The sequence below is a fragment of the Bos taurus genome, chromosome X, assembly GCF_002263795.3.
Source record: "Bos taurus isolate L1 Dominette 01449 registration number 42190680 breed Hereford chromosome X, ARS-UCD2.0, whole genome shotgun sequence".
NCBI lineage: Eukaryota > Metazoa > Chordata > Mammalia > Artiodactyla > Bovidae > Bos > Bos taurus.
Genome location: NC_037357.1, coordinates 36,707,740 through 36,721,595, shown reverse-complemented (window position 1 = coordinate 36,721,595; position 13,856 = coordinate 36,707,740). Strand labels below are relative to the sequence as shown.

General features: G+C 57.5%; 1 protein-coding gene across 1 annotated transcript; it reads right to left on the bottom strand.

Moving 5' to 3' along the window:
• Positions 1-7,915, bottom strand: ECMX (extracellular matrix protein X-linked). The gene is made up of 9 exons (XM_010821577.4): positions 7,529-7,915; positions 5,745-6,131; positions 5,134-5,418; positions 4,732-4,847; positions 4,277-4,409; positions 3,914-4,071; positions 2,928-3,067; positions 777-1,103; positions 1-337 (listed from the first exon to the last, which is right to left on the bottom strand). Exons 1-9 carry the CDS (start codon positions 7,692-7,694, stop codon positions 157-159), a joined length of 1,893 nt encoding a protein of 630 aa, XP_010819879.1. The 5' UTR covers positions 7,695-7,915; the 3' UTR covers positions 1-156.
• Positions 7,916-13,856: the final 5,941 nt, after the last annotated feature.

Genomic DNA, 13,856 nt, shown 5'->3' with positions numbered 1-13,856 from the left:
AGGGGCCTTGGCAGTCAATGGGACGTGGGCACATCTGAAGCAGCAGGGTCTTCTAGAACTTTCTTCCAGTGGTGCATCAATCCATCAGAGCTGGGCCTAGGCACCTGCCACCTCCAGTCCCCCAAGAGAAGGGGGCGGGGAAGGCTGGCCGTGGGGCTAGGCAGACTCCCCCTCCCCCTGCTGGGGCTCGAGGACCACGCTATGGTAGGCTCGGATGCAGGAGAAGGCAGTGGGTGGGATGCGGCGCCGGTCAATAAGGTTGTTCTCCAGGTGAGTGGAGATGAGGTTGGAGTCCTGGGCCACACGTGTGTCACAGATGGAATTCAGGGGCACGTGTCTGTGGAGGAAGGGTTGCAGGAGGAGCCGAGACCCAAGAAAGGAGAGTCAGGCATCAGGCGAGAGGAAAGAAAGCGTGGCTCCACAGTGGATGGTGGGGACACCAAGGCACAGACACCAGGCCCAGGGTGGAGGGTCACCTGGCCACTCAGGGCTCCCAACTTCTCCCACCCTCCCCCGGCCCAGATTCTTCTACCAGCCACTGGGCACGGCCACCAATCACAGCAATCAAGATGGGCCCATGGAGGCAGGGAAGGATGACCCCACAGTCTTGCTGCCGGCCTCTGGGGCCCCTGGGTGACGAGTCCATGGGCCAGAACATCTGGCCAGCCTGCCAGGCAGGGTCTCTGGGTCTCAGCGGAGCTGCCTTCCCCCCTGGACTGGAGGTGGGGACAGGCCAGGATGGGGTGGGGTGAGGGAACAGCAGGATGCAGCCCTACCTGATCTTGTTGTGGCTCAGACGCAGCACCTGCAGTGCCCGGAGGCCCAGGAGACCCCTTGGGACGGCCTGCAGCTGGTTGTGGTCTAGGAGCAGCTCAGCCAGGGAGGCCTGCAGGCCCAGGAAGGACACGCCGTGGATGCCGTCCTCACGCAGGCTGTTGTGGGCCAGGTGCAGGGTCTCCAGGCCGGGCTTCATGTGCGCGAACACATAGCCGGGGATGCGCTCGATGCGGTTGTGGTGCAGCGTCAGGTGGCGAAGGCCCCGGGGCAGGAAGGAGGGCACGTGCACCAGCTGGTTGTAGGACAGGTCGAGGGCCTCCAGCTTCCTGGGGTGCGGTAGGGGAGCTATAGTCGGGGGCCCTTGGTCCACACCCCAGAGGAGGGTGGGGACTTGCTTCAAGATGGCAGCCACCATCAAGTCTCCCAACGGCTGGGGAGGGTCAGGCCCTGTCTGGCTTATGTGCCCTCTGTCCATGGAGGCTGGGAAAAGGTCTACAGGGTCCTCCCTTGCTCACTGCAGAGCTAGTGAGGCTGGCCCTCGGGGCGGAGATGGAAGACCCGCTCCCTTTCCTTTCCCTCCCTCCTAAGCCTGAGCGGAGGGGCCAGTGGTCTGGGCCAAGAGCTATCTCCCTGGTGGTCCTCATGCCGCACTTTTTCGACCTCTTGACCCTACCCAGGCTGAAGGCAAGCTGAAGACTGATGGGGAGGGAAACCAGGAGCACAGGGTAGTGATGCTTCTAGAACAGATCAGGGCAAGGCAAGTGGCTTCTCTCACTGATATCCCCCCTCCCCCAGCCCCTGTGGGTGGGGTCAGGTCTTTGGCCTTGCTGTGGATGCCATCCTCTGTCCAAAGCAGGTGGGTCTCTGGTGCCTCCCAAGCCTGCCGAGCCAGTAGCCCCCTCTCTGTCTACCAGCCGGAGAAAAACTGGCCGGCGCCGGCCTAGGCTTGACTGGCCGCCAGCCCCCTGCCCAGGCCCCGTGGCAGGAGTGGAGCACGGCTGGGCGGCCCCTCCCTAGGCTGCTGTCTGCTTTCCTTTGCCCCCTTGGCAAGAGGGGGAGAGGAAAAAGGAATAATTAAACCCAAACGTCCTGGTAACTTTTTCCTGGAACACGAGGGCGCAGGGCGGGAGGCTCTGGTCCCTGGAATGGCGGTCCGGACTCTCAACCCCTCCCTCACCCTACCCCTGCCCTGCCTCAGTTGTCTTCAGACCCCAAGGATTGTCCCTCCCCAGCCCTTTGGCCAGTCCTGGGGTCACATCCTGACTCCTTAAGCAGTGCCTGTAAAGGCGCTATCTGCTCCCCATCCCCTCCTGACCTGACTCAGCCATCCAAATGAGATCATGGGGACTCATCCTGGACCCTTCTTTCTATAGTGGGGTTACTAGTGCCCCCCAAAGATATGGCTGCCCAGAACCCATGTATGTGACCTGATTTGGCAAAAAAGGTCTTTGTAGATGTGAGTGAGTGAAGGATCTTAGGATGACATCATCCTGCTTTAGGATGAGCAGGGAGGTTGTCTTATAAGACAGAAGAGGAGAGACACAGACACAGAGGGGAAGCCAGGTGAAAAATGCAGAGACTGCAGTGATGTGGCCACAAGCCAAGCAGCACCTGGAGACCCCAGAAACAGGAAGAGGCAGAAGAGATCCTACCCTGGAGGGAACACGGCCCTGCCACACCTTGATTTTGGATCTCTGACCTCCAGAACTATGAAAACAGAGTGCTGTGTTGTTTTAAGCTGCCCTCTTTGTGGTACTTAGTTATGGCTGCCCCAGGAAGGTCACAGGCCTTTTTCCTGGGGCTGCCATCTCTTCCATGCCCCTTCCTGCTCCCGTTGCTTCCTAGCTAAACCCAGCATGGGGACAGCTTGCAGCACCTAGACTGCCCTCCCTCTGGGCAAGGGCAGAGGAGGGATATTGTGGCCTTGGGAGTTCTGTCAGGTGGGAGGGCCAGAGGGAAATCTTGGAGAAGCAGGTGGTGACTGAGGGCCCAGGCCACCCTGAACCCTGGGCAGGGACCCAGGTGACCCACCAGGCCCTGTGAAGTCTCTCTGCCTTCCCTCATAACTCTCTGCTTCCTTTGTGAGCATCCTCTATCTCTGTGCCCATGGGGCAGAGCTTGGCCAGTGCCAGGGGGACCACAGTACTCACGGAAGATCGATCCAAGCACGGGGTGCCAGTCGGTCCTCCTGGAGCCGGTTGTTGCTGAGAACCAGCACGCTGAGGCTGCGGCTGTGGTTCAGTGTGCCCTCTCTCACCTCCTCAATGATGTTTGTGCCCAAGTGCAGCTCCTAGGGCCAGGGTTCAGGGTAAGCGGTCCAGCCACCACTCAGTGGTGGCCTAGCCCAGCTCCTTGCCCCCTTCCACTAGGTGCCATTGTCTCTGCCCTTCTCAGGGCTGTGGTCAGCTGTGCAAAAGATCCCAGTTGACACCTGCAAGCTGTACCACGACTCTTCAGAGTCCCACAAGACAGGCTCAGAGAGCATTGCCAAGCACTGGGGATCATGCGGCTCAGAGAGGGCATGACCCTTGTTCAGGGACACCTGGCAGGTCCACGATGGTCCTCGAGGCTCAATTTTGGGCTCTAGGAAGGTTTAATCAGGCGGAGGAAAGGCCCTTTGGTGCTGAGGCCTTGTGGGTTTAGCATCAAAGCAGCTGGCCCAGCTGTTGTGGGCAGACACTCCAGTGTTTTGGCCACAGCTTTATCCTTGTGGCTCAGTTGGTAAAGAATCAACTTGCAATGTGGGAGACCTGGGTTCAATCCCTGGGTTGGGAAGATCCCCTGGAGAAGAAAAAGGCTACCCACTCCAGTATTCTGGCCTGGAAAAGTCCATGGACTGTATAGTCCATGGGGTTGCAAAGAGTTGGACACGACTGAGTGACTCTCACTTCCAAGGATTCCCTGGTGGCTCAGACAGTAAGGTGTCTTCCTGCAATGCAGGAGACCCAGGTTCGATCCCTGGGTTGGGAAGATCCCCTGAAGAAGGAAATGGCAACCCACTCCAGTACTCTTTACCTAGAAAATTCCATGGATGGAGGAGCCTGGTGGGCTACAGTCCCTGGGGTTGCAAAGAGTCGGACACAACTGAGTGACTTCACTTCCCTTTGCCTCTTGTGGCCTTGGGGCTTGTAGTTACCTGCAGGGAGGCTGGCAGGCCGGGTGGGATGGTCCGAAGCTGGTTCCGGTCCAGCCTCAGGTACAGCAGGCTGCGCAGGGGCTGGAAGGCCAGGGGGGAGATGTTTCCGTCATGTAGCCGGTTCCCTTCTACCTCCAGCGTCAGCAGCTGGCTGAGACCTGTGGCAGCAGGCCGAGGGGGCAGGTGAACTGACTGCCGAGCCCAGAAGGCTGGCTGGGAGCTGCCCACCTTAGCTCCAGAGACACCCGCCCCGGCCCTGGAGGCCAGGGCCACCTTTCTGGGTTGGTGCTCCCTGTCTGTCCCCCAGGAGGCTGCCTTGGGTGGAGCCTCCTCTTGGCCCCTCCCCCTGGGGCCTATTTGCACCTTGGAAGCTGCTGTGCTCCAGGCCCTGAAGAAGGTTGTCATTGAGTTTGAGCTCCTGCAGGGAGGCGGGCAAGGCTGGCACTGTGGACAGCAAGTTCCCATCCAAGTTCAGCCGCTTCAGCCGTGTCAGATTCTAGGAGGTTGGAGGAGAAGACCAAGCTAGAGACTGGGGTGCCGCTGGCTGGGGCTGGGCCTTCCGGGTGTGGTCTTGAGCTCGTCCTTCCCATAGACACCCTGGTTGGGTTGAATCACAGCTTCCTGGTTCTCTCTTGGACCAGGCTTGTCTGGCGATTTCTAAAACTCTACTCCGGTTCTCCCAAGAGTGCTGGTCCCTTGGGGGACCTCAGGATCTGTGTTGGCCTCCATGCTCCCAGCTATGGACCATGTCACCCTATATCACTGATGCCCCTGGCACTTGTCCCCGCAGGAGACCAAGATGAGGGGATGCTGTGTACCTTGAAGGCATGGGGGTGCAGGCCGAAGACATCCAGCTTATTCTTGCTCAAGTCGAGCCACTCCAGGTTGGGTAGTCCCAGGAACGTGTGGGCTGGGATCTTGGCAATTTCATTCTCTGTGCACACACAAGGCAGCCATTTTCCCGGCCCCTCTGTCTCCCTCCCCTCTGCCACTCCGTGCCTCCTCCACACAGGCCAGAGGCCACAGTGACAGACTCCTTGAAGGAGCTGATTCTTCTGATTGACACGGTCAGAGCCTCTCAGGTCAGAGGGGTTGTAAGTCGTCCCCAGGCGTGGTGGGGCAGCAGTCATGGGGACCAAAGACCAGCTGCGGCAGACACCCAGGTGTGTGTCCTTCTACCCCTGCCGTGGGAGTAGGTGTGGGAAAGCGGGGCCACCCACCTGCCAAGTAAAGCGTGGTCAGGCCAGGGTCGGACAGGGCAGGGACATGTTTCATCTTGACGTTACTGCAGGCGATGGCCGCCTGGGCCAGGAGGCAGGAGGCTGGCAGGGAGGGCATGATCCACTGCACAGTGCCTGGGCCTATAGGCCCAAGGCTCTGCCCTTGCCTGCTTCCAGCTCTTTTCTGCCCACGACCTGTGGTCTTGGAGGTGTTTCTGCCCCCTTCGCCTCGGCTATGATCCTTCTTCTCACACCATCCTGCTGGCCTGGGTTGCTGGGGGGCCCCTGGAGGATGAGAGATGAGGCCTCAGCCTGCTCACATAGCAACAGGGGCCCGCTGAGGAGCAAGGTCTTTCCTGGGGCTCCCCAGACCTGCTGGTGACTCAGCCAGCTGTACCAGAAAACAAGCCACTGGGCCTCCTGACCTCGGCACCAAGGGAAAAGGCCCAAATTGGGGCCCTGAGGCTAGGGGTAGAAGATCTGCCTTGGAAGGGTTGCCCTCCTGCCTTGCAGATGGGGTCACTCAGCTTGGGCACTCTGACAGCGGGTGGGGGTCTCAGTGGGTGGGGGTGTCAATGTGATTGGGCTATGTGTCCAAAGCCAGTCCTCACCTTTGGGGGACCTCTGGGTCTTTGGGCCCCTTTTCTTGGCTTCCTGGCCTCCAACTTGCCTACCCTGGCCCTTCTTGGCAGCCATGGCACCCTCTTGGGCTTGGGGGGTTCTTGCCACCCCAGGCCTGGCTGTATCTGTGGCATGGGGGTGGACCTGCACGGTGCCTGCCCCATGGTTGCGGCCCTGTTTGTGCTCCCAGGCTGCTGGCTGTGTCGACTTCCTCTGGGTCAGCCCGGGTCTGGCGAGGAGCTTCCAGCGAGGGGCTGTGGGCTGGGTGGGGGCTCCGGGGGCCCCCTCCTTGGAGGTGGGCCGCAGCAGTGGCCTGTCCAGCTGCCCATTGTCAGTCCTGTCCGGGCTCCTGTTCGTGAGCATGGGTCGCACTTGACCTGCAGAAGGAGCCAGTGTGGGCTGGGGTGGCTGGGACCCCTGTGTGCCTGGGAGGCAGCACCTCCTTCTCGAGGAGGGAGATCAGCCATTGGTCTGCCTGCCTCTCTCCTGTATTTGCCCAGGCCTCACTTCCACCTTTTTCCTCCTCTCCTCAGGAGCTCTCGGCCTTCTGTCACCAACCCAAAGTCACCAAGTGTCAGAGATTCCCTGATCTCCAACCCGCATTTTCACGGTGCCAGAGTGGGGGGCCCCGATTAGGAGAGAGCTTTTCAATGTGATAAGCAGGCTGCATCACCCTGCCTGCTTCTCAGAACTCCCAGGGATCCTTCAGGGACAAGGCACCAGCAAGTCCTTGGCTCATGACTGTGGGCCCAGGATACCTTCAGTTGCCCTATTCAGAGAGGTGGGGCCTGCTCCTGTGTCTCCAGTTCCCTGTGGCTTCTTCCTGAGCAAGGAAGGCTAGGGATCCCCTCTGGGAAGATGAAGGGTCGGTGCCACATGGCACAGTTTGCTCCTGGAGGTGGAGGCTCCACTGCCTACTGGGAGAGGAGGTGTTGAGGGTGAGGAGAGCCTACAGGCCACTCTGAGGGGCTATCAGCCATTGCAAAATGGGGATAATTGTCTCCCACCCCAGGCCTCCCCTCCACTGCATGGTGCATGCTGAGTCACTCAGTCGTGTCCAACTCTGTGTGACCCCCTGCACCCTAGTCCGCCGGGCTCCTCTGTCAATAGAATTCTCCAGGCAAGAATACTGGAGTGGGTTGCCATGCCCTTCTCCAGGGGGATCTTCCCCACCCAGGGATCAAACCCAGGTCTCCTGCATTGCAGGTGAATTCTTTACTGCTGAGCCACCTGGGGAAGCCCCTCATGGCATGGTAGCCCCTCCTCAACCAGCACTGACCATGATCCTGTCCTGCAAGTCCTGCTGTCTGCAGTGGGTAGGGGACTGGGTCCCCTCACGGGCCCCTCCCATCCCACCCCTGGGCCTGGGCGGGGCCTCCGCTTCCAGCCTCCCACGCTTCTCCTGGTTCCCTTGGTAGGCATTAGGGCAGCCAACTGTACTCTCCAACCAGCAAACCTGGGTCCATTTTTCCAGATCCAGCTGCAGCAGCCTCTCTTGGCAAGGGGGTGTCTTCTCTCCCCTGTCCCCACCATGGGCAATCAGCACAAGGGCCTCTCAGAGTCCACCATGCCCCCTTGCCCTCCAGGAATGGGTTCCCTGAGGCTCATGGATCCCTTGTGGCCCTGAATGGAACACTCATGGGGGGTCATGAGGTGGGCAGCCTCAGGGTGAATCCGCTTGCTCTCCCTCTGCGCCAGCCCTGGAGGTGGGGGGGTCCCGGTAGTGGGGGAGAGTGCCATCCTGCCAGCCTCCCTGCTAGTGCCACTTACTCACCGTCTGGGGGCCCAGATGCGCTGGGTAGTGGTGGCTGCAGGGTGGGCAGCCCTGTGGGGGTTGGCTGAACCCCGGGCCCTCTCGGGCCAAGGACTTGCTTGGCCAAGGCCCCTCCAGGGCAGCACCCCACCCAGAGAGCCAGGATGGGGAGCAGCACCCTCTTCATGGCCGCCGGAGCTGGCAAAAGAGATGAAAGGCTGGGAAGGATGGAACACCAGTGGGGCAGCAGGCGACAGTCTGGCTCCCAGAGCTACAGTGCTTCGAGCCTCCCCTACCCGGCCCAGCCCTCCTCCAGGAAGGCTGCCCCCCAATAAACGCCTCCCCAGGCCTGGCCCCCCGCTTCCCACAAAGTCCACTGCTCTCATCTGAGGAGAAAGAGAGATTGATTTTTTTTTTCTTGGACCTGAGCACTCTCTCTCCTTTTCTGAGAAGCCTGTGTTCATTCTCCACTGGCCCTGACCCAGTGGCCCCCGTGAATGGGGCTTCTGTCTCTGTACACAGGGGGACCTGTGAGGCCCACCACAGACGGGGCTGCCCACCTCGGGCTTCCAGGTCCTACTTCAGTGACTGGGTAAAGAGAGAGTTCGGGCCTTGAGAGCCAACAACACACCTCAGGGCCTCCAAGGTCCTTGGGAGCCAGGGCAGGTTCCCAGGCCACCCAAACCATGGTGGCCCCAGCCACTCTGTCGCAGTTGCCGATGCTGAAGCCTCCCAATTCCAGGGGAGACAGAACCCGTGGGCAGAGCTGGGATGGGGCCCCAGTGCTCCCCACCTCTGGGCAGCTCCCTTTCCTCCAGGCTTCCACCTCCTCCTCTGTAAAATGGAGAGTGGGTATACATACACCCTGCAGGCTCCCCCCATGCCCTTACCCCCACATGGGCGTGTGTGTGGACCAGGGCAGCCGGGTTCTTCTGTAACCCTTTGCCTGGGGTGACCTGGCAGCCGCCTGGGTGAGGCCATCTCACAGGTCCTCACAGACTTCTTGGCTAACAGTTTCCAGGTCCCACTGGAACTGCTGACATCAGGCAGATGGGTCCCTCTGGGTCGGGATGGGGTTTGAGAGCAGGGGCAAAGAAGGGGTGTCTTGATCACAGGCTCCCTGGCCCGCCCTCAGAGGGCCCCAGCTCTAGGCCCAGCTGTGGTAGCGGGCGGGGGCTGGCAAAGCGGCCTGGTCTCACCACATGGCTCTTTGGGGCCAGCCTTGAGGAAGCTTTTCCTACAGCTCTGTCCAGCATTGACTTATGTTTGGAAGCGATCTTAAAAAATGAGTTAATTGTGGGCAAGGCTTGGGTGGAGGGGAGAGGGGGAGGGGGTGAGGAACAGGGCCAGGAAGGCTTGTGGAGGAGTGTCCTGTAGCCATCTGGGGCTCAAGGTATCTGTCCGGGGCCAGGGAGGAATGTGTGAGACCTAGGATGGGTCAGGGGGCACAGATTTCCCCCCATAAGTGAGTCTTCCTTTGTGCCTGGGGAGCAGCCTGAGTCCCGAGTGCCAGATGTGGTGAGGACACAGCAGTCACTGCCTTCCCAGAGCCCTTGGGACACCTAACAGTCCCACGTGAGCCACACAGGGTCCACTGTCCTATCTGAGGCTCTGGGTTAAGAACTGAATTTGGGACCATGAGACAGAGACAGTCTGGGGATTGTGATCAAGCGCCCTGGGAGCCAAGGATGAAGCCATCATCTGCTTGTGTGCTCATAGGTGACACAGGATATCCTGGGCTAACGTTTTGCTAAAGCTGGGGGAGGGGGAGAACGTAGGCACAGGAGGCCAGGGTTTGCCCAGGGATCCTGGACCACTGAGCCCAATCCCTCCCCACTCAGTACAGAGAAGGAACTGAGAGGGGGTAGGGTTGGCCCAAGTCTGATGCCAGAGACCGGGTCTCCTGCCTCCTGATCTGGGCATTGCTTGAGGACGTGGTAGGACCCAGACGGGCCCCTGGAGATGGATGGACTGGTGGGAGCCCCGGCTCTGACCCTCCCCCTGCCTGGGGATGGATTCTGGAATCCTGGCCCCCAACCTATTTCCCCTGTTCGCGCCGCTCCCCAGGCGCTGACTAAACATCCTGCCATCTGGTTCCCATTAGCTGGGCTGGAGGTGGGGGAAGCCTGTTCCCAGGTTTCTCTGGCACAGTGGCCTGGAGGAGGGAGGCCTAAGCTCCTACCCACCTAGGCAGGAAGGGGCGAGGCCTGGAGCACTCTCAGCCCCCCAGTCCCATGAAGTCCTGTCCTTGCTTCCCTTCTCCCACCGGGGGCTCCTTGGCCACCTGGCCATCTACTCTGTCCAGTATCGGGGCACCTGGCCATCGTGGGGACCTTGCAGCCACCCTCACAGAGCACAGCCTGCACACAGAGCTTGCTCGTGGACTGGGCTGAGACAGGCAGGGCCCCAGGCCAACACTAACCCTGAGCCTGGTGTCTGGATTTTCCAGGAACCAGAGATGTAGCCTGAGGGTTGTTGGAAGGGTTTTGGTCTCCCAGCTCTGCCTGGACGGCTCAGCCATGTGATGTCAGGAGGAAGCCTCCCTGCTCAGGGCCTCAGTCTCCCCATTTTGTTGTGGTGGATATGATCTCTTTAGAAAGTTCTAGAATCTGAGAACTGGAAGGGACGTATAGAAACTGGATGAGATGATCACAGTTGCTTCTGGCTGCACAATCTCAAGTTTCTGAGGGCTAGGAAGGGAGTCTTGCTTCTTCTCCTCTGGTTCTTCCCTTCCACATGGCTCACTGTATACATGCAATTGCCCCCCAAGAACACACATACCCTCATGAGTCAGGACTCACTCAAATTGGCAATCTAGAGGATAACAAAGCAATGCCCTTTCGTCCCTCAAGCCTCCTTAGAACTGCATAGCGGAAAGCTCCTGTCCTGTCAAGGGAGGATTGGAGAATAGATCTTTGCTCACAGAACATTCCTGAGCCCCTGTGGTGGGCCAGACACCATGCCAGGCATGGTGTGTGGTACAGTGGTGAACCACATGGCCAGCTTTCCTGTGCTCACAGAGTGTGCTGTCTACTGAGGTGCATGAGGACCCCATCAGAAGGAAAGGGGCTGGCCATGCTGACTGTAGGAAGAAACACTTTCGGCAGGGTGAGGACTGTGAGAAACTGACGTCTGGGCTGAGATGTGAGCAAAAAGGAGATATCCGTGCAAAATGGACTCCAGTAAGGAACCCCCCGAGGAGGATGGACAGCAGTGTGAAGGCCCTGAGGCAGGAAAGGCTTTGGCCCACTTTGAGAACCAGCAAGGAGACCAGTGTGGTGGAGCAGGCTGAGTGAGGGGTGAGGCTGGGGAACGGTTGCAGGGCTAGCTTGATAGTGCATCAAAGTGTGGCCAGTGGACTTTGCCTTTGACCTTGAAGGAAGCAGGGAACTGCTGTGGATTTCTGAGCAGAGGAGCTACACGTGATCTGACTTTAAAAAAAAAAAAATTTATTGAAGTATAGTTGATTTACAATGTTGTGTTAATGTCTGCTGTACAGAAAAATGTACAGTTATACACACACACACACATATATATAGTTTTTCTTTTTCATATTCTTTCCCATTATGGTCTATCACAGGATATTGAATATAGTTCCCTGTACTACATAGTACAGAGAAGGAAATGGCAACCCACTCCTGTATTCTTGCCTAGAGAATCCCAGGGACACAGGAGCCTGGTGGGCTGCCGTCTATGGGGTTGCACAGAGTTGGACACGACTGAGCGACTTAGTAGCAGCAGCAGCTATATAGTACCATCTTGTTCATCCATCCTATATATAATAGTTTGCAGCTACTAATCCCAAACTCCCAATCCTTCCCTCTCCCTCCCTCCTCCCCCTTGGGCAACCACAAGTCTGTTCTCTATGTCTGTGAGTCTGTTTATGTTTCAGAGATAGGTTCATTTGTTTCGTATTTTAGATTCCGCATATAAGTGATATCATATAGTATTTGTCTTTCTCTTTCTGACTTAGTATGAAAATCTCTAGGGCCATGCATGTTTTCAAATCCATGTTGCTGCAAAGAATTTCATTCTTTTTAATGGCTGAGTTTTATATATATATATATATATATATATATATATATATATATCCTTTATTCATTCATCTGTTGATGGACATTTAGGTTGTTTCCATGTCTTGGCTATTGTGAATAGTGCTGCTATGAATATAGGGGTATGTATATCTTTTTGAATTAGAGTTTTATCTGGGTATATGCCCAGGAGTGGGATTGCTGGATCATATGGCAACTCTGTTTTTAGTTTTTTTTTTTGAGGAGCTTCCATACTGTTTTTCATAGTGGTTGCACCAATTTTCCTTCCCACCAACAGCAGTGGGGGGGTCCCTTTTCTCCACACTCTCTCCAACATTTATTATTTGTAGACGTCTTAACAATGGCCATTCTGACTGGTGTGAGTTGGTACCTCATTGTAGTTTGGATTTGCATTTGTCTAATAATTGTCTAATGGAGCATCTTTCCATGTGCCTATTGCCCATCTGTATGTCTTCTTTGGAGATTTCTCGATTTAAGGCTTCTGCCAAGTTTTTGATTGTGTTGTTTATATTTTTGTTATTGAATTATATGAGCTTCTGTATATTTTGGAAAGTAAGCCATTGGGCACATCATTTGCAAATATTTTCTCCCATTTCATAGGTTGTGATCTGACTTATATTGTAAAAGGATCCTTTGGACTGCAGGGTGGAACACAGACTTGTTGAGGGCACAAGGGCAGAAGGAGGGAGCCAGTGTGGAGGCAGCTGCACCCTCCACCGGAGAGGTCTTTGAGTCTGGCCCAGGGTGGAGGGGGCTAGTGGGAGAAGTCAGTGGAGCCAGAACAATGAAGGCTGAGTGAGCCTGGGGCAGAAACTTGGGACGCCAGCTCCCGACCTGTCGAGTGTAAAGTGGGTGATCAGACAGCCAAGTGGTCAAATCTGTAAGGCAGTTCTGTGTATGCATCTTGGCAAGCTCAGGGCCAAGGTCTGGGCTACCAGTCCTGCCCTCCCGCTGCCTGTCATTAGATAAGTTCATTGAGCCCCTACTATGTACTAGGCCTTCTGCCTAGGACCCTGCCTAGGACCCAAGGAAGAATAGTGGCTCTGCAGCTGAAGATAGACTCCTGGAGTGACACCCAGAGCAAGGAGACAGGCCTGCTCTTGTGCACAATGTGTCCCAGTAACATCAAAGCTTGTCTGCGCATGTGCGCGCGCATGCGTGTGTGGGCATCTATCATATATAAACAAAGGTACAGTGGCCTTTTTCCTCTTCAAACTTTGAGAAGAAAAAAGACAAACTTTCCATGCCCTCTTCCTGTTGCCAGCCGTTTCTTCCCTAGAGAAAACCCATCTTGTTTTAACGCCATGAAAACCCCAGAGGATCTGGTCCCAATTAAACAACTTTTCTTGCAGATGCTTTTGTGAGAACTGAATACATCAGGCGGTCCAGATTCCTGCATCGTGCTTCCTTCCTTGAGACCTGGTGTTCCTGAGTGAGCAAGCCATGGAGGGAGAGTGCGAGAGAGAGAAGAGAGGCACATAGACTGACAGACTAAAGGAAAGACAGAAGAGAGGGAAAGGGAACACAGAATCCGGATGATAGCTAGGGATGCAGTGATGGGTAGTAAGAAGCACTGGCGGTCAGGGGAGAGGACTCTGGGCATCCTCTGGACTGTGGGCATCCCTGGGGAAGGTGCCAGTGGAAGGTGGGCTGGAGGAGGGTGGAAAGCAGCAAGCGTGGCTTGGGGACAAAAAGGTCCCAGGTGGCTGATGTGGCTGAGTCGAGGGAGCAAGGTTAGTGGCAGGTGGGGGCCACTCTCCCAGCCTCCTTCCCTTCTGAAATTCCAGATGGTTCTTGCCAATAATGTGGGCCCTGCTTGACTTCCCGTGGAAGCTGCCCCTGCCCCTCCAGGTGGGCATTGAGGGGCCCCACACGTGGGGCAGAGGCTAGTGTGGGCCTGGAGGCGAGTGAGCGGGAACACGAGGTTGAGCCTCCCCCCCCAGCCCCCGCCTCCCCGGCCCTCCGGAGTGGGCACGTTCACGTTCCAGTCCTGGCGCCTGCGTCTCCAGCTCCAGACGCATGTGACTCAGCCCCGCTGGCCTTGCCAAGCTGTCTAGACCCAAGTGTCTCCCCGTGGAGGGGGCCGTCCCGCCGGCCACTTCCTCTGACACCGCCCCGGGGTGGGGGTGGGGGGGCGCTGTGGCGCCCCAGCGCACGTGCAAGTGCGCGTCCCCGCCTCGCCCGAGCCTCGTGCACGCGCCCCTGCCCCATCAGCCTTCGGGGTGCGCCAGGCGCTTGCGCGGAACCCCGAGCGATCCGCCCCCACCCCCGAGCGAGAGAGCGCGAGCGCTGGGTGC

Excerpts from the sequence above, each read along its gene's own strand:
- ECMX (XM_010821577.4), bottom strand. The coding sequence starts at position 7,694 with ATGAAGAGGGTGCTGCTCCCCATCCTGGCTCTCTGGGTGGGGTGCTGC. Across the intron at positions 4,848-5,133 it reads GACCACGCTTTACTTGGCAG|AGAATGAAATTGCCAAGATC; the intron begins GTGGGTGGCCCC and ends GTGTGTGCACAG. Across the intron at positions 4,410-4,731 it reads TGCACCCCCATGCCTTCAAG|AATCTGACACGGCTGAAGCG; the intron begins GTACACAGCATC and ends CCAACCTCCTAG.